General features: G+C 36.6%; 2 protein-coding genes across 2 annotated transcripts in view; one reads left to right on the top strand and one right to left on the bottom strand.

Moving 5' to 3' along the window:
• The window catches only part of samd10a (sterile alpha motif domain containing 10a), a 30,082-nt gene extending 28,723 nt beyond the window's left edge, over window positions 1-1,359 (bottom strand). The window contains exon 1 of the mRNA XM_007231891.4: window positions 1,195-1,359. Within this exon, the coding sequence (XP_007231953.1) occupies window positions 1,195-1,207 (13 nt within the window). The 5' untranslated portion in view covers window positions 1,208-1,359. The remainder of the gene's footprint in view (window positions 1-1,194) is intronic.
• A 15,434-nt stretch (window positions 1,360-16,793) lies between these two features.
• emilin3a (elastin microfibril interfacer 3a) lies at window positions 16,794-23,535 on the top strand. The gene is made up of 4 exons (XM_007231965.4): window positions 16,794-17,453; window positions 18,328-18,447; window positions 19,390-20,066; window positions 21,190-23,535. The coding sequence occupies exons 1-4, from the start codon at window positions 17,293-17,295 to the stop codon at window positions 23,154-23,156; spliced, it is 2,925 nt and encodes a 974-aa protein (XP_007232027.3). The 5' UTR covers window positions 16,794-17,292; the 3' UTR covers window positions 23,157-23,535.
• Window positions 23,536-23,669: the final 134 nt, after the last annotated feature.

Genomic DNA, 23,669 nt, shown 5'->3' with positions numbered 1-23,669 from the left:
GATATGTATCACAAAAGTGGGGTTGCGATTTCATATATCACCATATATTGCGATATAATGCAGTTGTTTACATTTAAATTGTATTCACTATCATATTTATAAAATCTAAGTAAGATACCACTAGATACCTCTATTGGGTACCTGCTATCTAGTGGGCGGGGTTTAAACACAACACTAAATGAACCACTGTCTGACATCAATCTATACATAAAAAACTAACTAAACTACTATTAACCATACTGTATTTTTGAAAATCTATACAGTATTGCAAAACAAAATATTGTAATACTTCAATATATTTGACAATATATTTGATATATTTTCTCACACCTCTACTACATAACACCTCAAACAACATAATGCCAGGCCAATACCACAACTGTCCTGTGCACTGCAAAAAACAAAATCTTATTAAATTAAATCTAATTTTAATTAGATAAACTAAGCATTGTAAGTGTAAAATAGTTTAGCTTTTTTAGGAGTAATAAGAAGAAGAATTTTCACCTTATGTTATGTCATTTTAACTCAACATAAAAGCAAAAAGTTAAATGTCAAGTTATTCTGCTTCTCTTGTTCAAATTTAAGCCAAGAATCAGTGATTTTTACATTTTGAGACTTTATGATTATTTATTTTAAGAAATCTTATAAATAATAAGCATATACGTGTCAATTTACGTATATTTCGTCTAGTTTTTGACAATTAAATTGTCAATTAAAGTGTGATTATTATTTAGACTAATACATAACTGATTAATATAGCTATAGACTGCTTAGAGACACATGCATAGATATTAGTTAATCCAGCATGTTGCTGTTTTGTTGTTAAAAACAGATACTGATACTTTGTTATGGTGTTTATCATATTGTATCATAGCCTATATCTTTATTTCTTTTGAGTAAATCAGGATATCAGGTTTCTTGTCACATCACACTACCATACAGTGTTAAATGTGCATCAGAGGAGCTTAAAATCAGCAAATATTTCACACACATTTTTATCTAAAGTATCAAAAATATGTTAAATATAATTTTATCAAATATAGCCTATAATTAGAATACTGCTTCAAACTGATCGTTTTTGTATTATTTCTAGCAGCTTCAGGCTTCAGTGTGTGTAATTAAAACTGACAGGATTTTAATGAACTGAACAAACCCTCCAACTAACACACTAAACACACTAAACACTCCGCTTACCGTCCACAGCCATGTCCGCGGTTCCGCTCCTGCTGCCCGGGCTCGGTTCCGCTCTCAGGGGGAAAGTTCTGGGCTCAGATAGTCCATGCTGCTCGGTCGGGACCCGACAGTCCGCGCGGAGCTCCGGCAAGTCTGTTCCGCCGCGCGCTGACAGCTCCCCTCAGCCTGCGGAGGGAACGGTGAGAGCGCGCCACACACCAGCCAATCAAATACTGCAGGGGCGGGGTCACAGTGTAAATCTGCATAACCCCGCCCCTTCAGCACAGGTGACGGCAACGGAGATCAAAACCCGAACAGAGCGCTTTTTAGACTCTGGCTGAAGACTGACTTCCCACAGAGGATTAAATATAATAAAAACATTAAATAAATGTTACAATTTTAATGTTAATGATAGAAAATAACATTAAAAGCAACCTTTATTTATCATTGAATCGTTAATTCAATGTCAGAATTAAATCCTTGGATGCAAAACTGGGTCAAAAATGACCCAGAGATGTTTTTGTTCTTGAAATATCTTCATAATAAAATATTTTCACATTTTATTATTCCCCAAAAAACATGTTATTGATATTGTACCGCTTCATTTTTTTACTTTTACTAAGCTTTCTTGGCCCAAGAATTTATTTCCTATAGCATTCTATAGGAACTATTGATTGTTATCAACTGTGCCTGTTAGGAATAGATACAGCTCTTGAAAAAAATAAGAGACCACTTTAAAATGATGAGTTTCTTTGATTCACCAGGAGTGGCATAAAGTAAACCGAAAGCAGTGTGTAAGACTGATGGAGGAGAATGTGTGTGTTATTTATGAATATTGTGTGGAGGAGTATGTGTTTCATATCATATACCATAATTTTTAGATAGATAGATAGATAGATAGATAGATAGATAGATAGATAGATAGATAGATAGATAGATAGATAGATAGATAGATAGATAGATAGATAGATAGATAGATCGTTCATGCTTACAATGCATTTAAATGATGGGTGCTACCCACAATTAATAATAATAATAAAACAGAAATCAAACACAGTACAAGCTATATGAATAGCTTGTGAAATACAAACAGTATACAAACATATTTAATGTAAGTTAAATTTATGTTTTAAACATTGCATATAAAACAATATGTGCATGGACAAAGCAATTATCATCACTGATTTTACCTCATATACGATTGAAAAATTATTGAAAATACTTTTACTATCTGGTTGCCTTTTTGGGAAGAACATTCTCGAAAGAGAACTTCCTCACAAGAAGACTATACCTGTAGACTGTACCTGTAAAATCTGCCTTTCAGGTTAGTCACTTTTATCAAAACCTAACCAGCTTAGCTAAGTACACATGCGTGGGGCACAGCAAGAACATACAACTTCATCCATTTTTGGTTAAAGGAGAACTCCAGAGTAAAATTGACTTTCGTTTCCTTTGTTGAATAGCTCACCTCCGCTCCCCCACAGCTTTCCGAGATCCAGTAATTTTGTGCCCAGCTCTTTACAATGGGCGCTTTGGGGCATCCACTTGCTGCTGCAGATAAATTGCTTTTTACAGAGCCCTGACATTTAAAACAAGGCATAAATAACTTTAAAAGTACACAAAAAGCTTATTAAAAAAATAAGGCATAGCCTAATCTCCGGGCGCTGCCATCCTAAAGTAAAGTTATGATCAGTACAGTGATGTCACCAGGAAAGCTGTGGGAGAGCTATTCAACAATGGTTAGTACTCTTTATCATGTTTTACTAAACAAAAGTCAATTTTACACCCAAGTTCTCCTTTAATGCATTCTTGCGTATTGTAATACAACTTGTGGACTATAAGATGATGCCAGGCAAGAACACAAGGATGCAAGAACACACCATAATGCATGTTGAGAAATGGCCCATCATTTCTTTTTGTAATGGTTTAGATTAGGTGTGTATTTCAACACACAAAAACACATTTACACTGCATTTAGCAGCTGGTTTATTGGAAATGGTAATCTCTACATCTCCACAGCAGTTGTTTACAGTGCAGTGTTTCTGTGCTGCAGATGTTCGTAACCATGCGGAAACTCCAGGCTCGTGCATTACTCTTCACTCTCTTTGTTGTTATTTTCTCTGGGGCGGTGTGGTGCTCAGACTTCCGCCTCTCCTCTCTTCTTCTATTCACATCACTTCTCCTGTCCTCCCCTCACTTCTGCTTTGGGCTTTCTCCCACTCTCCACATTTCTTATCTGCCGTCCATTTTTCATCTACTCTTCCCATTTCTCTTCTCCTCTCTTTAGATCACTTCTCCGGTCCTCTCCTCATTTCTACTCTACTCTCTCCATTTCTCATCTACTCTTCTTATTTATCTTATCCTCATTTGTCCTTTACCTATTTCTCACTCTGCTCTTCATTTTCTCCTCTCATCACATCTCTCTTCTCCTCCCCACATTTCCTCTCAAACTTCTCAAACCTCTTTTCTTCATTTCTCATTTCATCTCATCTCCTTTACTCACATGATTTTTTTTAGCATTTCTCAAATTCTCATCCTTAGAAAATGGGATAAATATTAAGAAGAAAAATGGGAGAGAAGGGTTTTTTCACTGTTTCTCTTCTCTTCATTTATCCATTTTCTCTCTTTTATTTTTTTTTCTCTTGTCATAATTCTCCTCTCATTTCCAAATTTAATTTCTGCTTTCATTTTCCCCATTCTCCTATTTTCGCCTCAACTAGTAATTTACGTTCTTTTCTCCTCTCCTTAGATGCTCTTTCTTTATCTCTCTTTTTCTCCTATATCCCTGTAATCTCTCACCTTCCCTGTAACCTTCTCTAAAGATAAAGATTCAAAGCAACTTAATAACAGAAATAACAGTTTTCTCCATGTCTCATCTGCTCTTCCATTTCTCTTATCCTCGTTTGTCCTTTCTCTATTTCTCATTCTGCTCTTCATTTTCTCCTCTCATCACATTTCTCTTCTCCTCTTCTCATTTCTCCTTTCATCTCATCTCCTCTAATCTAAAATTTATTTATTTATTTTTCCTTAGATCCTCTCTTTCTTATTATCCCTTTTTCTTCATTACTCTTGTCTTATCACATGCCTATATTTCATTTTTTCCCATCTCTTTACATAACATAATTTCTCTTCCACTGTCTCCATTTCACCTTATGTTCCTTCTAAACTACTCTCAGTTTCTCCTCATTCTTCTCTGAAGATATAAAGCTCAAAGCAACTTATTGGCATGACCGAAATGCCTGTTACAGCAACAGTAATATCAACAATAAATAAAAGCACTGATAATTAAAAAATAAGTGACAACTTTTGTGAACAAAGAAAACAATAATCAAATAATTTTTAGAAAGAATGTATAGTAAAAATAGACACATACACGGCTACATACTTACATCTTTAACCTCCTAAAACCTGCCACATTTATGTGCACATAATTCATAATGTACATAATGTTGGAATCCTACTGTACTTTTAAGAAGACAGTTTGTTGCTGATAATAATTTGTGTCTTTATAATGTGATGCTTAATTTCAACTTAATTCTAACCCGTTCAAACAACCGCTTTTATTTTGTGTCCTTTGTAGTGCACAGCAAGACTTTTTTTATCTAGTTTTCACAGTGAGGAAGTAGAGCACAAAGTGAGGCTGAAAGAATTTAGTCAGAATTGTGCAGCAGGTTTCTGAAAACATTTCATAGCAACCCAGCAAGAGAGGATAAGCTCTGAAGGAAACTTTTAATAGCCGTTTGTTTCCCTTATCTTCTTATGAAGAAATGTTAACAAAAATTAAAACATCAGTATTATATAATGCCATACTCTGACCACGACCAAGACCAAGCAATACCTGATGTGTACTACATGATACATTACATTTTCTGAGCCTTAGGAGAATATAAACACAAATGTTGTACTAATATATATATATATATATAACAAAAGAAAATAATAATCAAAAGCCTCCCTCTCTGTTTCTACTCCCATCTCATCCCCTGTCCTCTCTAGATCATATCTTCTCTCCTCTTTAGTAGATAGTCCTGCTGGTGGAGTCATGTTCTGTCTGGTACTGAATGGGATCTTCAGGAGTCTCGTGAGAACGGGGAGTCCTGTAGTGTCCCACGCTGCCTCCAGATCAGTCTGCGCGTGGAGCCTCTAATTAGTGGGAGCTTTAAAACACACGACGTGGGCGCACGAGCCCGGAAAAATAACCCGGATTTATTATTAGATTTCCTTCCGCAGAGCTTTTTATATTCTTTATATATTTACAGACAGTCACTGCAGTTAATCACTACTATGATATCTAGAACAACAAAAACAATAGCAATACTACAATAACAATATGCTAATAAATATATAAATATAGGCTAACAACAGTTTGTTCTTTGAGCCCAGGGACTCTCTCTACACTGCAATACACCTGCACCCAAATATTCACTCTGCTAACACTGAAAATAGAAGAAAAGTGAACAGTAAGTTACATAATTGTGGTTCTTCTCTCTTGTTATGGTCCAGCTGACATTTCAGCGTTGAATCAACGTTGGATTTGGTGCTGATTTAAAAAAGTGCATCAATGTTGAAATGGCAACATTGTTTTAACGTCATACGTTCAATCTCTAATAAACCAGAGCTTTGGACCACCTTAAAAAAATGCTGTTTTCTCTTGTCTCACACATTAGGTGACCAACTCCTTTGGCAAATGTAACAATTAAAATAAGCTCTAAATAAATGACTTCCAAGTTGTGTGTGTCACTCAATGAACACAACCCTGTTAATCATATTGTAAGACTAATAATGAGTCAAAATGTACTTTAAATACTTATATAACCATGGTTGTGCTTGATCTTGTATACATAGCTAAATTTTACAGTTAGCATCTGTTCCTGGGGTAAACCTCAAATTAGCCTAGATTTGCAACCTTGTTACTCGGAACCCTGTTACTGTAAGTTACCAAATATATTGCATACCAACTTAAGCATCTAATTAAAAAAATTACTTTGACGAATCAAACTTTTTGATAGTCTATTACCTGTATTTAATAAATATAGGACTAAAAATGATTAAATTGAAAATCAAATTTTCAGAAGTGACCACTCATGAAATGTACCAAAATCCTGGAATGTCCCAGGAACTGTAGCTATAACTACAAATAAAAAGCTCTTATTACTACAAGTAACTAAAACTAGAAAATCTTATGATCAATTGTGTTCACTCTTGGGCCACTCATTCTAGAATCCGGGAGATTTTATCTTACTTGCCGCTGTTCTGTCGAATTATGCTACCCGTCATTACGTGCTTCCTAAAGGTACTGCGCATGCGCTGACCTACACTTTTAAATTCTTTCTGTTTTCATATATCTGTTTTTCTTTTTTGTTTTTCTTTTTTTGCATTAAACAAACTGGACTTACTATCATTGCACAAAAATGTAAATAGAAATTAATAATACATATAACGGTTATTATTTAAAAAAAATATGCAAAAAGCAGTTTGTAATAACCTCTCATGGACATAACTTTACTATGATACAGTGATTTATGCTATCCAAATATACTAACCTACATCTACTGGGAACATGCTCTAATATGGTGCTTCTTTTGTATTTTTACTGTTAAATATACACTAGGGTAGCACGGTTTGACAAGGTAGCATAACTCGACAGAACACAGTTATTGATATGTGATAGACTCCCGCAACTTCTGGGAGACTTGAGAAGTCCTTGAACATCCACAAAGGCTAATAAGTTTATAACTGGAGCTTAGAAGCTTTAAAATAATTTATGTTAGTGAAAATTAGTACATTTTTGATTAAATTATTCCACGTTCTAACCTCTGCTCAATTTCTCAAAATAAGCCCATTCATTTAAGACTCACTCAGAAGCACCTTTTGGTGCTTCTTCTGAAGAGAGTCTCAAGTTGGTATTTTACTCTTTATTAGAGTTTTTTTTTTTTGGGAATTAATATGAAGCTGTAGATGCACCTGAGCAGCCATTATAAGACTGAGCACTAGAGGGCAGCACTTTACTGGCACTGAGTAATACCATTCAGCCCTTAATCCTTTGCATCATATCCTTCAACTGAGAGCTGCTATACCGTGTTTAAAACTATTAAAAATAATCAAACAACACACATAATATAAACCTCAAGCATAAATCCCCCAGGTGAGGACAAGCTCCCTCAAAGCTGGAGGAAGAAATCTTGGGAGAAACCCAAACTCAAACGTGTGAACCGTCCTCTTTTGATAAGTTATCAATTATTAATCAATTACGTTTTATGATATCTGACAACCCTGGTTAGTTTGAACAAAAAAAATCATAATTGACATAAGTGTGTTCAGGTCATTGATACAATTATAGAAGTGACAGTAAGAATAAAAAAAAAAAAAACAGCTGGTCAGCTTGAAGAAAGGTAAAGAGATGAAACTGGTTCTAATTGAATGTATGAGAGACAGAATGTGAAGATTATGAGTATAACAGCATATGTTAAACAAAAGAGACAGAAGGTAACATAGACACAAGGACACCATGAAACACTAAAAACATGACTCGTGTTTTATTTCTCTTTTATGTATAAAATACAATACAGCTAATACAATCAGCTAACACTGTTCCTCTCCCACACCCTCACATGAATGTGTGTACAGTTGGGTCTGTGTTGTGGTTGGAGGTGAAATCAGGCGGGAAGCAAGGAAAGTTCTTCAAGAAGAGAGTATTCAACGTTTTAGTTCAGTGTGACAATGTTTTAACTCCAGATGTGTTACGCTCATTGTAAGATTTGGGATTATTGCAGATTTTTCCCGAAATAAATGATGACATTGGAAGGGTGTCATATTTTAGCCTATACATTCAAATAGGGGAACAAAAATGGCAAAAATCTCTTGCACATTGAAACCATGCATCCAATCAAGCTGCAAGCTCCATCCCTACTAAAGAAACACAGTTAATATCTGGCAGAAAAATAAGAATGAAATAGAGGAGTAATATAAATGGGATAGCAGGAATCTACAATGTAGCCTACTTTCCATTATTTCACTGCAAGATTTGTCTTCCTCTCAGTCAAACAAGCCACACTTTATTATAAACGCCTGAATGTTGCAGCTTAGAGACACTTCCAGTAGAGTAATATCCCTCATTCTTTAGGGAGCAAAGTAATGGGGAGCAGCTGGAACACTCTTAATACCCTGATCAGAAAAATCTGGAAGAGTGATAATACTTTCTACACTTATCCATATTCAGCTTTTCCCTCTGAGCCTGCTGCTGCATTCAGACTCAGACATCAGCTTAATTACTGTTTACAGTACACGGCTAAAAATTCATGAGTTTGTAGCTCCCAGTAAGAAAAAAAACAGCGTCAGGGGAGCGGAGACAGCAAATTAAAGTGCCTCATTTCTCAGTACAATAATACAATATTAATAGCGCTGAAAGATTTATCATTAAGGTGAAATGGTTGCACAACAATAGTTTTTTATTCACAGCTCATCCAGGTAAAACTGACAAAAATAGTTCTACCTAAAGAAAACATGGCAAATTAGAACTAAATATACTGGACATGCTGGACAAGTCTGAGTCCTTGAGTGCTGTCATTCATGCTGACCTAAAATATAGTACGCGTAGGGCCTTATTTTATCGATCTTTAGCGCAATTGCAGATTATGCAGCTTGATTTAGAGTGGGTTGGTGTGTCAAAGGATGCAAAGGATGCTTTGCATGTCTCGAAACGTGCAAAATGGTCTTTATCATGGTTGTGTTTTGCGTGTAATGTGAAATAAACCAATAAATCAGTGTGTCACTTGACATTCTCTTTAAGAGGCAGGGGCTCTCTGACTTTGGCGCATTCATATCTTAACAGCTCTGCGCTTTGTGCGTCTCATTAGAGGTAACAGACCTGCGTGTCCATGCTGTGATGGTGCTAATTTAAGAGAACAGCAATGTCATTTTATTCTTTATTCTGTTTATTGCTGTTTATAAAAGCTGGATTTGCTCACTGTAGCCAGTGCGAACGTCGCAGACACAGGCGCAAGTGATGATTGACTAGGGTTTTATTCAGTGAGTGGCGCACCTGTGTTTTCCGTCGCTGAAATAGAAACACACCAGAAATTTACCTGAACACACCTCACTTCCAGACCACCAAGTCCATCAGTGTAGATATACATGTATTCCTAAACTCTGACGCTATTTTAACAGTGCAGGCGCTAGGGGTAAAAATAGACTGCTGACGGGGTGTAAGCTAGCAAAGAGCATTGTGATATGTCTTGCACACAAATAAAAAAGCACCCAGTCATAGTACCTACACTCATAGTACACTTACCACATACAGTGATATAAACTAAATGTATTAATTTTTTAGTTTTTTGAGAAGGATCTGGTTTCAATAGGTGCTCAACACTGCATATGTGACTAAATGTATCACCAAGCCCAAAAAATGCACTCTTAAGCCTCAAACAGTCAGTAAATGTACCTTGTTTGTGGACGTTTGAACACAAAGAAAGGATGTTGTGTCTGCAAGAAATGATAAAGTATCCTGAAAGACTAATTTACTAATTTAACAGTAATTTATGGGAAATGAGTAGAAAATGAGCTCAAATGAACTAAGGTTTTAAGGATCAAACATTCTTTTAAACAGGATTAATGGTGTATATTTGCTTTGTACAAATTTTAGAGCACCATGCAAATGTTTGGGCAACCAAAGTTTTAAGCTGTCAGTTAACTTAAACCAAGATATATGACCCTAATTAGCCTCTTAACGCTATGGCTTGTTGACAGTCAATGTGTTTTTTCTTTCTTTTTATGATTTTTTTACGTTGTAAATTTAACATAAACAAAAAGTGTTAAACAAACCAAAATATATCAGGACATCGCCGGTTTGAATCCTGTTCATGCAGCTTGACATCAGCTGACAGAGCCCTGAGAGAGCACAATTGGCCTTGCTCTCTCTGTGTGGGTAGATGGTGCTCTTTCCTCTTATCACTCCAAAGGGTGATGTCTGCAGTACAAGGCATCTGTGAGCTGATGTATCGGATGGCTGACTTCACATGTATCGGAGGAGGCATGTGCTAGTCTTCACCCTCCTGTTATTGGGGCATCATTAGTGATAGGGGGAGTCCTAATGAGTGGGTTGGGTAATTGGCTGTATAAACTACGGAGAACATGTTTTTTATACCTCAGATTTTTCTAAGTAGCACATATTTCTTTAAGGACAGATCTTCACACTTTTGGTATTTTAATCTCAGTGTCTTCATGAGGAATTTTTCTCACACAATGTTTATGGTGCTCAGACAAATCAGTATTTCTAATTTTGTTTTGGAAGAAATTAATGTTGTGTGTAGAAAAGGTCAGTCTAAAGATTAGCATTTTAATTTTCTGACTGTATCAAGATCAAGTTCAAAAATAGAAAATTGGGTATAAAACTACATTATTTTTTTTTCTTTCAGTATAGTGAAGAAGAAATGTTTATCTCTTTTTTCGTTTCAGCCTTTCATAAACAGAATTTTAAGAAAAATGAAAAGTTGAATCTTCGTTCGATTTTCAGTTTTGTCCATTTTTGTATCTTGTAACACAAATTTGATGATATAATCCAACTTGCAAAATGCAAAAATGTAAAAATCAGAAAAAAAAGGAAAAATTAATTTATTTCATTTCTCCTGAAATTCCCATTTTGAGGGGCAGAGATGGAAAAACTAAAATTGAAAAAAAGAATGAAAACTTATTTATTGTACACTGCAGTACATAAAAAAATGAAATAATAATTTACATCATATTTTCTATTTTTGCATTTAGCCTAAAAGGTCAGATAAATTATTTAATAATCGTTACACTGACCAGAAAAGTACATTGAGATCTTGGTGGAACATATGTTGCCATTAAGACTTCATTTTTCAACAAGACAATACACAACCACATGCTGCTGCACACATTACAAAGTCATGGCTGTGGAAGAAGAGGTCACAGGTACTGGCTTGGCCGGGCCTGCCTGCGGTCCTACAGCGTCAGTAAAGAATGTGTGGAGAATTTAAAAACAATAAGAATGACCCTGTACTGTTATGCACCATATGATGTGTTTGCAGAAACAATAGAAAGAAGAAAAATACGGGAAAACTAAATCACTTGGTGTCCTTGGCGGCAAAAGGTCTATTTAGTATTGTGAGAAGAAATGGGAACATTACCAAGTGAAAAATGCTTACTGTCCCACTTTTTTGGAATGTGTTGCAGGCCGGAAATACAGTCAAAAGTTTGGACAAACCTTAAATTCAGGGTTTTTTTATTATTTAAAAATGTTCTGTAGTTTAGTCATTCAAACTATGAAGAAAAACAATAATACAGTAATGTTTAACAAAAAATGTTAAACAATCCAGAATATGTTTAATATTTTTAGAGTCTTCAAAGTATCATCTTTTGCTTTACTCATCTTGAATGGATTTTCTCAGTCAGCTTTATGAGGTAGAGTCACCTGGAATGTGAGCTTTCAGTTAACAGCTGTGCTGAACTCATCAAGAGTTAATCACTTGAATTTCTTGTCTCTTAATGTGTTTTAGAGCGTCAGTTGTAAAGTTGTGAAGGGGTAGAGTTACAGGTATACAGTGAATAGCCCTATTTGAGTAATATTCCATATCATATCTATATTACAGCAATGACTACTCAACTGAGTACAGAAAAAACTATACTTTAATAAATGAAGGTCAGTCAGTCGGAAATATTTTAAGAGCTTTGAAAGTCTCCTCAACTACAGTCATAAGACCATCAAAAACATTATGATGAAACTGGCACTCATCAGGACTGCCACAGGAAAGGAATAGCAGGAGTTTCCTCTGTTACACAGGATAAGTGTCATAGTTACCAGCCTCAGAAACTTCAAGTAAATAGAAATTGGTTTGTTTAACACTTTTAAGTTACTACATGATTCCTTTTGTGTCTCTACATAGTCTGAATGAAAATATAATATTAATTTGCAATGTAGAAAAAAAAATATATATATATATATATATCATTTTATTTCTATTTTTTTCCCATTGTCTCATAAATTTACACGGCTAACTACCAAACCCACTCGTTAGGACTCGCTCTATCACTAGTGATGCCCAAATACCAGGAGGGTGAAGACTAGCGCATGCCTCCTCTGATACATGTGCAGTCAGCCACCACCTCTTTTCGAACTGCTGCTGCTGATGCAGCATTGCCGAGTAGCATCACAGCACATTGGGAGGAAAGCACAGCAACTCAATTCCGATAAATCAGCTCACAGGCGTTTTGTGCTGATCGACATCAGCCTAGTAGTGATGTGGGGAGAGAGCACTATCTACCCACCCAGAGAGAGCAAGGGCAATTGTGCTCTCTCTCAGGGCTCCGACAGCTGATGGCAAGCTACATGAACAGGATTCGAACCGACTAGTATTGTACTAGTATTTTAACAAAACATAAAAATATTGTGGGTTGATACTTTCTGTTATGAAATTTTTAGTTCTTTTTTCCTAACCTTTTCTCATTCAAGCTCAGAAAATGATACATTATCCACAGGAAGAGGCCTGTTTGTCCATTACAGTGATTTTTCCAGACTCAATCGATTCATCAGCTGTTCTCCTGAAACAAGCCCAGTGTGGGGAGACTACTACTACTTCTACATCTACTTCTACACTGCCACCTCCACCCAGGAACTGCGTCAGGAGCGGCGCTACAATGGAGCAGCTGTTCACGTTCAGAATCACCTGCCCAGAAGAAAGCCAGCCTTTATTCTAATGCGGGGCACCACCCACGGCCATCAAATAACTCAGCGTCTAAATGAGGTGGGGTTCCCTATTTCCACTCTCACTACAATCTGTACATTGTGGAACCTGTAGCTGGGAGGTGATTTAGAGGGTGCAGAACATGGAAAGTGAGTGAAGGGCGTGTGCACGGCTGGGAACCAGTATAAGCTTTTTGCACATTAAAGCTTAAGTACCATGACTGAAGCCTGTCAGTCTAAAAGGACATAATTGCTCTTTCCTTGCTCCTTTCTTCAGCCTGTTCTCTGGTTCTCTGGTGCATATGTCTCTCTCTCTCTGTTTATAGATAGCACCAAGCGTCCACATTCAACACCCTGACCGTAAAGTTAGTTCTGTGTTTGTCCAGACAGAGCTGATGTGTTTGGAGTGTGGCTCAGAGCCGCACGCCGCACATGACACGGTGCTGTGATAGGAACAATCCGGAAACAAGACTTTTAAAAGGTTAGAGGCCAAATACCATTTTCTGGCTGTATTCATTCCTTCTGCTGTGGCCTGTACTGCAATACAACCCAATGTACTGTAATACAAACACACTGACTTTACCAAGCTCAGTTTACAATACCAATTCTGAACTCTTATAATTCAATGTGTTTTCTTTTCATTTATGATTTTTTTACATTGTAAATTGAATACTGAAGACTATATTAAAGCTATACAGGAACACATGAAGAATTATTCTGTAAACATAAAGTGTTAAACAAATCTTTTATAAATTAAATTCTTCTAAGATTCTTCAAGATATTTTACAACTATAAACAGTAACTCAGTAAAAAAAGAGTAGAACATGCACACAAAATCCTAAAATTAGAAGTAAACATTCTTGTAAACAGAATTAATGTAGTAATTTTGCTCTATATAATTTTAGAGCAGAACCAAAAAGAAAGGAGCATCATGTGAATGTTTGGCAACCAGAGTGTTGAGCTGATTAGCTTGTTACAGCTATGGCTTCTTGAGTCATTGTGGAGAAACATCAGGTGATCAAATCAGAATAATGTACAGTATCCGTCAGAAGTTTAGACATGCTTCTTCTCATTCATTGTGTTGTCTTTTATGATTTTTTTTTTTACATAGTAAGTTTAATATTGAAGACTATATTAAAGCTATACAGGAAAACACACAATTATTCTGTAAAAAACAGAATATGTTTTATACTTTAGATATTTCTAAGTAGCACATTTATCTTTAAGGACAGATCTGCACACTCCTGGTATTTTAATCTCAGTGTCTTTATGAGGGAGATTCACCTAGAATAGTTTTCTCAGCGTCTTGAAGGAAGGAGTTCCTGAAGATGCTGAACAATAGTTGCTGATTTTTCTTCACTCTGTGAAGCTCCAGCTCATTCCAAATCACAAATCATCCAAATTACAAAAAAACTTACAACTGCAACAAAAACTACATAGCATTGTCAGAATCAAACCTAAAAAACAAAGCTCTCCTGTGGTTTTGTGTTTTTGAAGTGGTAATAATTAAGCATTGGGGTATTTTTGACATATTGACCAATTAGCTCATATCAATTAGCTAACATTGTTAATGGCAGTGTTTTGATGTGGAAACATGAGACTTTGTATCAGATTGCTGTGTTTTATGCAGAGAACGGTGTACTGTTTTTTTAAATAGAAAATGTGTGTAAAGTAGAACATTGAAACTTGAAAATAGGTTATATCCTCTGTGTGTCAGTCTAAAGAATTGTGCTACGCATTTTCAACTGGTTTCCAACATATCCAAACAAGTCTTGGTCTATTTAAAATCATGTCTGTGTTTCACTTCATAAATGTTCTAATGTTCTGTGCACATTGTTTTGTTAAAAACACAGTTTACATTTGTGAAAAAGTGATCTCTGTGTTGCCCCGTTTGTATTTCTCCATTTTCAAAAGACTTTTATTTTTAGTTCTGGATTAAACTAACTGCATTTTGATTTATTGAAGCTGCAGAAAGGAGTTTGTGGAGGTTTGGCTGGAGAGAACTTCGAGTCGTTGCTTCAAAACAGGGCAGCTTTTTGGGAAACAAGGTAAACACTGTGGCCTTATGAGCCACCGCAACTAAACAAAGACATGTGTTGTGTTTAAGGGCTGAGGCGGGGTGGGCGTTTGTCTACTGTGTGAGAGGGTAAGTGTGTGAGAGTGTGTGTGTGTGGGGGGGATTTACTCTAGTCTAAAGTGTGTGTTTTGTTTTTTTCACACTTTTTCCCAGATGTGGTCTTATAGTGTTTAAAACTAGGTTACAGCCACAAGACCACAAACCATAACTCTGAGTACTGATCTAAAACCACATGCTGCACTGACCTGTAATCAGTCACAACTAACACATTCATCTCCGCATTATAATAATGCATTAAACAGAATTAACTACTTCCTTTATCTTATATCCGGTAAACCCTTCTCTCCAGTGTGGGCGGGTCTTTTTCTCATTATGGCTATTTTGGTCCTATCAGGTAATTGTCGTTATTTACATTAGAAGTTGCTGTGTTTATCTAAGTTAAAGTGTGTTTATTCCTCACATTAGTGTCAGTGTGGTTGTTGTGTGAGGCTGCAGGTCCACATGTTCAGTTTGCTGTGATGATAAAGGCCATACTGACCCTTCTGACCCTGATAGTAACAGTCTATTTAATTGTATAATATATACAGTATAATATATCAGCGCTGTCCAATGAAAAAAAACATCTTTCTCCAAAACAACAACTTTAAAGAAGAGAAATAAAACCTTCAATGGAAGTCAATGTAAAAAGAGTTTATTTCAGGTCATTTTGGAATATTTTTATTGCTTTATTCATCAAGAAAGTTTGACAAAGTGTAAAGGACAGTTCGCGTGTGCAAATTATGAAAGAAAACTAAAAATCGACAAATATGGAGATACTGTTTTTTTTTTATTGGACAGCGAAGATATACACTATATACACGACTCTGGAAAACATTAGAGAAAACCTAATAAATCATAAGTTTCTTTGATTTTACCAAATAAAAAAAAAAAACCTGGATGATCACAAGCCATCAAACCAAGCTGAACTGCTTGAATTTTTGACCAGGAGTGGCATAACATGAACAACAGAACATGCTAACATGCATGAAAACTGTGATTAAAAATCATATAATAAAACAATGAATTTAAGGTGTGTCCAGACTTTTGACTAGTGCTGTTACTTGCACTAGATTGTACCCTGCTAAGTGCAATTCTTCTGGAATGCAAAGCTTATAAATAATCCTTGCATATTATTTTTTTCAGAACTACATTGCACACATTGTAAATAATCCATCTAAACAAAGTTTAAATTACTATTTTTATTAGGTTGATTAAGCACAAATGCTCAACAAAAGTCTGAGCAATGATAAATTTAAGTTACAATTACAGTTACAATATTACAATATACAATATTACTATATAACTAATGTGGTACGTTATCGTTTACTTTTACCATGTGAAAAACACTACTTATTTATTATTTCTATACTACTTATTTATTGTTGTATTTATAGCTCACTCATAGCTCACTGCTTAACACAATTTAACAGAGGAACCATGTTTCCTGAAATCTAATAGATTTTACATTTCAGATAGATTTAGATTTTAGAAAGATAGATTTTCCACAATTTGAATACAGGCATTACTCTTATTCATGGATAAATGGATCAATAGAAACTCTTGTACATAGTAATCATTTAAGAATTATATGGTAATTCTAACATTTAATGACATATAATTAATTATTATATAGTCAGTGTTTATGAATTAGGTCTAAATTAAACATGCAGTCTAATTGTGCACTACTTAATACTGTATATTCATATTCTGCTACAACTGTCTACAACTGTCAGGTCTAAGCTTGCAATCTAATCTTTCAATTAAATGAGAAAGATTGATATAAATCCTTCAGGCTCTTTTTATCCCATCTTTCATCTAAATCACAGCAATTTCCCAACTCACTGAGCCTGACACAGTCACTGTGCTAACAGAGCCAGATTCAATACTGCCACACTTCTGTCCATTTAGTGGCTGAGGGGCGGGGTCTATGTAAATAGGGTCACTCAGGGCTTTATTAAGTGGCTGTGGGCACCAGTGGTCAGACCTCAGGAACCTGCAGAACATCACCACAACAAGAGGACACTTAACACACTTCAGCCTGCACCGCTTCTGTCTTTCTTCAGTCCTTTTTTTTATTCCAGTTTTTTTACTATTCTATTTTCTCTTTTTTTTACCAGGGCAGACTAACAGGAATGTGTGATGGGTGGAGTTGGCTTTAAAGACTTTTTCTCTAAGTGCTGCTGACTGCAGTTTTTGATTATTTTTGTATTTTTTTAACTTTTGAACTGATTTTTGCTCAAAAAAGCAGGTTCTGTTCATTTTTTCTCTTTTTTGGGCTTTGGATGAGCACCTGACATCAGTGAAGATGCTGTGGTCAGATTTCCTCAGCCCACTCCTGTTCCTGAGTGCTGCTGTGGCTGCAGCTAACGCTTTTGGCTCTTACAATCCCAATCCCAACCGTTTCAGCCTTTACAAGTCCGGGCCCAGCCCTCACTATAGCTCTGGGAAACCCACTGCAAGACACAAGTGAGTATCAGCAGTGTTTTTTACGGTATATTGTATTATAGTGATAATCTGAAAGGATGTAGGATTTGAGGATTTAGAGGCCTTTCTGTTGAAAAGAATGTGAAAGAGTACTTTTAAAACGTACATTGTGGTGTGGTCCCGTTTCAGATTGGATAAATCAAATCAGTAGAAGTTTACTGTTACTTTTTAATCAGTAGAACAAGAGGAAATTAAGAAACAAAGAGAATTAAATAACTACTTTCGTCATTTCTGTCTTACTGTAGGTCTTAACCAATAATGTAAATGCCAATTTTATTAAAGGAAGCCAAGATAGGTGATGTGTTCTCTTTTATGTGTTCTTGTTAAGAGATATTATAAGAGGCATAAATAAAATGTAGCTGCATACTGTCACTGTCAGTATGCAATATATACTGTCACTGTCAATATATACAAAAGTGTTTTTTATTATTATTAATGTAACACCATTTTCAACATAAGCTCAACGTAAGCTGATGCAAGATTCTGAAGCTTCTTTTTAAAGAAAACCTACCAGACCACCCTGTTTTTACAATGAATATATTAGGTACCTCAGGAATAGCCACACCTCACTGATATCATTCATTAGAATATTTTGTCCTTTCCCAAGTTAGAAATACTATTGCTTTTAATTTAAAATAAAAACATATTTACTAAGGATTGGTGCTTCAACAAAAAATTTAAATAGAAATTGATGTAAAAATCTGACGAGTTCTTTTAAGAAAAGCCACTGAACAGTGGTCACTGAAATATGGTCACTGAAATATTTATGTATTGGGAAGCACAGAAGTGATAATTCTTAATTTCCAAATAAATGTTTTTCCTTTCTTTCCTACTTTTTCTTTATCTTGTTTCTTAGAAACCACTGTGCGTATGTAGTAGAGAAGAGTGTGTCCTACACTATTCAGGATGGAGTGGCTCCTTTTGTGAAGGCGGAGTATAACAAGTGTACATGGAGCAAGAAATGTCCAAAACTAAAGTAAGTTCAACTAATACTTGTTTTTTTTTCCTATATTAATTGAGTAAAATACAGAGTGGGGATTACAACCCTAGTCTAAAAAGTAGATTAAAGTACTTATTATATTTTAATTGTATAAAATAGTACAAAAATCTTACTTAAATTGTGATAAGTGAACTTAACTGTACTAAAATGGAACTATTTTAAATATACTTAAGTAATATTAAAACATACTACTTCATGTATGTAACACCATATTTTAAATATGCTTACAGTAAAATTATAATACATTTAATGAGTATTACAACTGTATCACTATTATACACGGAGTATACTAGGAATGTACTAAGAATTGATGTTAAATATATTTACAATAGAGTACAAATATGCTTTTCATTCCTGTCTTTTGTAAGTAGCACACTTCTAGTACACTTCATTGGGTATAAAATATATATTTTAATATATTAAAACTAAATACTACAATTTCTTAGCATGTTAAAATTTACTTTAGAATTTAATTTACTTTCTTACATGATAGTTACATGATACATTGTACTTTAAGTACATTGTACTACTGTAACAGCAGTTTTTAACACATTTTGATAAAAATGTACAAAAGTATATTTGGAAATAAGTATGTACGAAGTATATTGGACTGCATTAAACTAAAAGTGTACTTCATAGTAGTGTATATTTTTTAAATACACTATATTGTACTTTTTAAAAAGTATGATCAAAGTTTGCTTTCAAACATTTGATGAAAGCATTATATTAATGTACTTTTAATATATTTTAAGTAAGTACATAAATCTGTTATATATTTACAGCATACGTAGACATTTCTTATTATGTTTAAAGTACAACTGAGTACACTTTTTTCACCAGGGTATGCTGCAATTAAATCTGTAAATTCAATACATTTTTAAGATATTTACCTATGAATTGTGTTATTTCCACTTTTAGGTATCGGATGTTCTACAAGCCAATGTATAAAGTGATCCACAAGACCATGACTGAGTTAGAGTGGCGCTGTTGTCCTGGATTCACCGGTGTTGGCTGTAATGCTGGACCTGCAGCTTATGGAATGAAATCAATGCCCCCATTTAAAGGTTCTATGCCCTCCCAAAAAAGTCCCATGCCCTCTAGTAAAGGTCCTCAGCCGTCTATGAAAGGGCCGATGCCTCCTTTCAAGGGCCCAAGGCCTGCTTACAAAGGATATACGCCCTCTTATAAGGGTCCATCCATTCCGTATAAAGGCCCAATGCCTTCCTATAAAGGCCCGGTGCACCAACCAAGCTACAAAGGAAACCCCTGGGAACAACCCCATACCCCAACTGGTGCAATGGGTGGTGGCTACCCTGGCTATAATATGGCACCTTCCTATCCAGAAACCCCATTTGAGTCCGATCCTGATCTCCAGGAACCTGAGATGGGTCATATTGACACATTTCCAGAACAGCACATTCCTCTAACTGACGATCAAGATCCCGCACCTGATCCCATTCCAGATGATCATGAGCCAATAACAAACTACCAGGACCCATCTATTCCAGATCACCAGAGTTCAACTGTTCAACATCCAGAGGCAGAGCCGGTTCCTGAGGCACAGGCGCCCTCTGGTGACAGTGAGACAAACCCTGGTAAGGCTTATCAAAACCCTCCTTTATGCAAGCTTGCTTAATTGCATTACATATTACACATAAAAATATTGAAATATGTGTTTTAATTTTTATGCAAACATTATGTAAAAATACATTTTTCTCTGATTTCAGATTTTTCTGAATGAACACATTATTACAAATGTAGAGGCTATATATTTAATTATGTTAATCTTCATTTTAAAGTATTTTTATATATTTTACACAACAAAAGTTTTATTTGACGTGAGGAAAGGTTTTTGGTCACATATGTATGTTTTGCCATATTATTCTTTATATGGTTTTACATAACACAATAAAAAAACAAGAACAATAACATATTTGCCACATATTTATTTCACAATTGAATTCAAATGTCAATTTAGAATTCCCTGTAATCTTCCACCTCAAGGATATCATCACCTTCATATTTTATTTTTAAGGCACTGAAGCACTTGCTGCATGTTCAGAAATTATTAATATTAATTCCACTTTCTAATAATGTCTACATAAATAGAGATAATTAAAATAATTTTAGACAATCTAAATGTATCTTTTAGTAGAGAGCAAGGTCACCATGAGCAGCAGTTAAGCAATGTTTGTCATTTTGGGTCAACCACGTTTTTTGATCAAAAGTCAGACTTTGCTAAACGTCTCCATCCTGTTATTGTCTACCCTGTTGTGCAGCTTAACGGAGGATGGATGGATGCATGACAGTGATAGATTACAAACAGTTGTCAAGAATTAAATATCATTTTAGGAGGGTGAAAAAGGACAGTATTTTGATAACAGCTCAGCTTGTATGTTATCCATAAATGTATATGCTTTGCTGTTAAAAAATAAAATTACTGGAATTCAGTTGCAATTGCTGATATTAATCCACTGACTGATATACTTATCCCACTGTTAAAAGTTCCTTGAAGAACCTTTAGGGGATTTTTTAACTTGAAACTGTAGAGGAACACCTTAAGGAACTTTCAAGAAAGGTTAAGGTTCTCCAAGAAACATCCTAAAAGCATCTAGACAGTTTTAAATTGAAGAACCCCTAAAAGTTACTTAAGGAACATTTAACAGTAGCGGGTCAACGTTTTACATCATCTTGACATTTTTGCCAATCTCACCACAGGTTCTGAAGAAGACAGTGCCGCAGCTGATCGCTTAAACCGGATGGAAGAGGATGTGCAGCGACTCTCGCTTGGTCTGGAAACTCTGCGCGGGAAAGTGACTGGCTTGGAGGACCACTTGCGCACCTCACTCCGCGAGGATGCCAATCGCATGCTGTCTGCCCTCCTGTCTGCAGCTCCAGCCCCAGCTACAGCTCAACACTCTACTGTTGCTTTCGGGGACTTGCCTGGTGCAGCACCCGATATTGAGGGCATGGAAATGGTGGGGCAGTTTCCTAAGCTGGGTGAGCTGGCTGAGAAAGTGGAGGAGCTGCGTACTGAGCTACTGTCTAAGACCACAGAACTGGCAGAGTTGAGAGGAACAGTCCTAAGGCACAATGGAACCCTGCAGAGACTAACTGGTGGGGCTGCGAATCTGACAGGTGCTCAACAACCCCTAGAGACACTCGTGGAGGCAAAACTTGGCGAGACAAGAGTAGCCATCCTTGAGGGCTTTGAGAGGCGTGTAGAGAGTGTGGAGGACCGTTTAATGGGTCGCGCTACAGAAGTGAGCCTGCAGTGCAAGAAGGAACTAATGGAGGGACAAGAGCACCTGCAGCAGGTCCTGAATAGCAGTTTTGCAGATTTGAGGAAGGAGTTTATGAGGTTCAATGGACAACTGCAAGGATTTGAACCTGGGAACCAGGAAGTCTGCTGCAGTGCAGTGTCAGGCTTGACCGAAAGGCTGGTTCTGGTTGAGGACTCAATGGATGGTTTGAACCAGTCCCAGTTACACCTTAGAGCTGAACTAGGAAGCCACAAGGACCATGTGGAGGGCATGATTGAGGGTAGACTGGGCTACGTGGAAGACAAGTTGAACAAAGCAGAGATGCAACTGGGAGACGTTGGCAGTGAAACATCGGTTAAGCTTGAGGCTTGTCTGGAGGCAAAGATGAAGGCTCTTGAAAATCGCCTCTTTGCAGCAGTGGAAGAGCTTGGCAATGCCACAGCTCCAGCTCTGTTGGAAGGCCAGGCAGTGCCCACTTTAGAAACAGAGGTCGAATCCCTCAGGAAGAGGGTGGAGGTGGACGTAGACCGCTTTCAAAAGCAGCTCAGCTTATTGGAGCTTCTTTGTACTTCTTCTTGTGCCCCACAACCAGTTCTAACAGGGTTTGTCGCTCCACTGCAGACTCCAGAAGTAGAACTTAAGGGTGACCATCAAAACCTTAACGGACACCTCGACGCACAGACAGAACGTATGGACCGGCTGAATGCCACTCTGAACTCTCTGCTTGTTCACTTATCAGAGAAAAAGGAAGAGACGGGTATTGAGGGCGAGTTGACTCTGCTAAAGGTAAATGTCCATTCTGTCAACCGCACGCTTTGTGGGCTGAAGGACACATTCGGACAAGTAATGCAAGAGATGGAGCATGCCAACCTCACTTGGCAGGACCGCGAGGAGAGGCTAGCACAACAAGTTAAAGGTGTGGTGCAGCTGGTTGGACGCCAAGCCTCCATGTTGGGCACGGGAGAAAGACGACTGACCCGTTTGAAGGGTGAGCTGCAGGATCTGCGCCGGAGGTTGGCTGCAGAGCTCCAGGGCTGTCGCTCCACTGCCCTTGGTGTCCAGAAAGAGGTGACCGAGGTTGGGGGGCGAGTATCCCGTGTGGAAGGTCAGTGTGGTGGCTTGGCAAGGTTGGCTGAAGATTTGGAGCTTATCCGAGGAGAACTCGACAAACAATCCGATGGGTACTTGTCTCAGGTCAACACCACCCTCATCAACCATTCCCTTCAGATATCGGAGCTTAAAAACGGACTCAAAAACTGCACTGGTTCCTCAGGCCTCGCACAGTCGTCAGATGACCACTTCTCGACAACGACTCAACCATGGGTAGAACCTCACACAGCTGAGCCAGTCTATCCAAGAGGAGACCAGTTTACAGACTCCACACAGTTAAGAGATGATCATGGATTTGGACAAGCTCCATAATGTGAAGAACATTACCTTAGAATGACTGATTTATTGACAAGCCTAGAAATTAATCTAATGCGACAAGCAATGCGTCTAATTCAAGACTCCTTAAAGTCCTAAAAGTTTACAGAAATTATGCCAAACTATTCTGAGGTAAAAGTTGAATGTGTTTTTCTTATGTTTATATTTTTTGTACTTTGTATCAAAACTGTATGAGGGTGTATGTTGCTAGTTATATGTGAAATGTGTAATTGTTAAGAAATGTTCCAGGCACATGTGTCTAAAACAGACTGTCCGTTAACCTTTTTTACTTTCTGTATGTCTGTGAATTGTCTTACAATGGCAGTGTTTTTTTGTGATGACTTGTTTCTATTAAAAAGACAAATTAAAAATATAATTCTCATCATTAACATTAATTTTATCCCTTAATAAAAAAAACAACACATGACTGAGGTTCAGAACATCCATATATCACCAGCAATATGGCAAAAACACCTCGTGAGAAATACAATGACGAGACATACTTCGGGG

Source organism: Astyanax mexicanus, chromosome 12, assembly GCF_023375975.1.
Source record: "Astyanax mexicanus isolate ESR-SI-001 chromosome 12, AstMex3_surface, whole genome shotgun sequence".
Taxonomy (NCBI): Eukaryota; Metazoa; Chordata; class Actinopteri; order Characiformes; family Acestrorhamphidae; genus Astyanax; species Astyanax mexicanus.
This window is presented reverse-complemented; position numbering and strand designations above follow the sequence as displayed.

Bases quoted from the DNA above. Each gene is read 5' to 3' on its own strand.
- emilin3a (XM_007231965.4), top strand. From the start codon at position 17,293: ATGCTGTGGTCAGATTTCCTCAGCCCACTCCTGTTCCTGAGTGCTGCT. The intron at 17,454-18,327 runs GTGAGTATCAGC...CTTGTTTCTTAG, and splicing joins AAACCCACTGCAAGACACAA to AAACCACTGTGCGTATGTAG. The intron at 20,067-21,189 runs GTAAGGCTTATC...ATCTCACCACAG, and splicing joins TGACAGTGAGACAAACCCTG to GTTCTGAAGAAGACAGTGCC.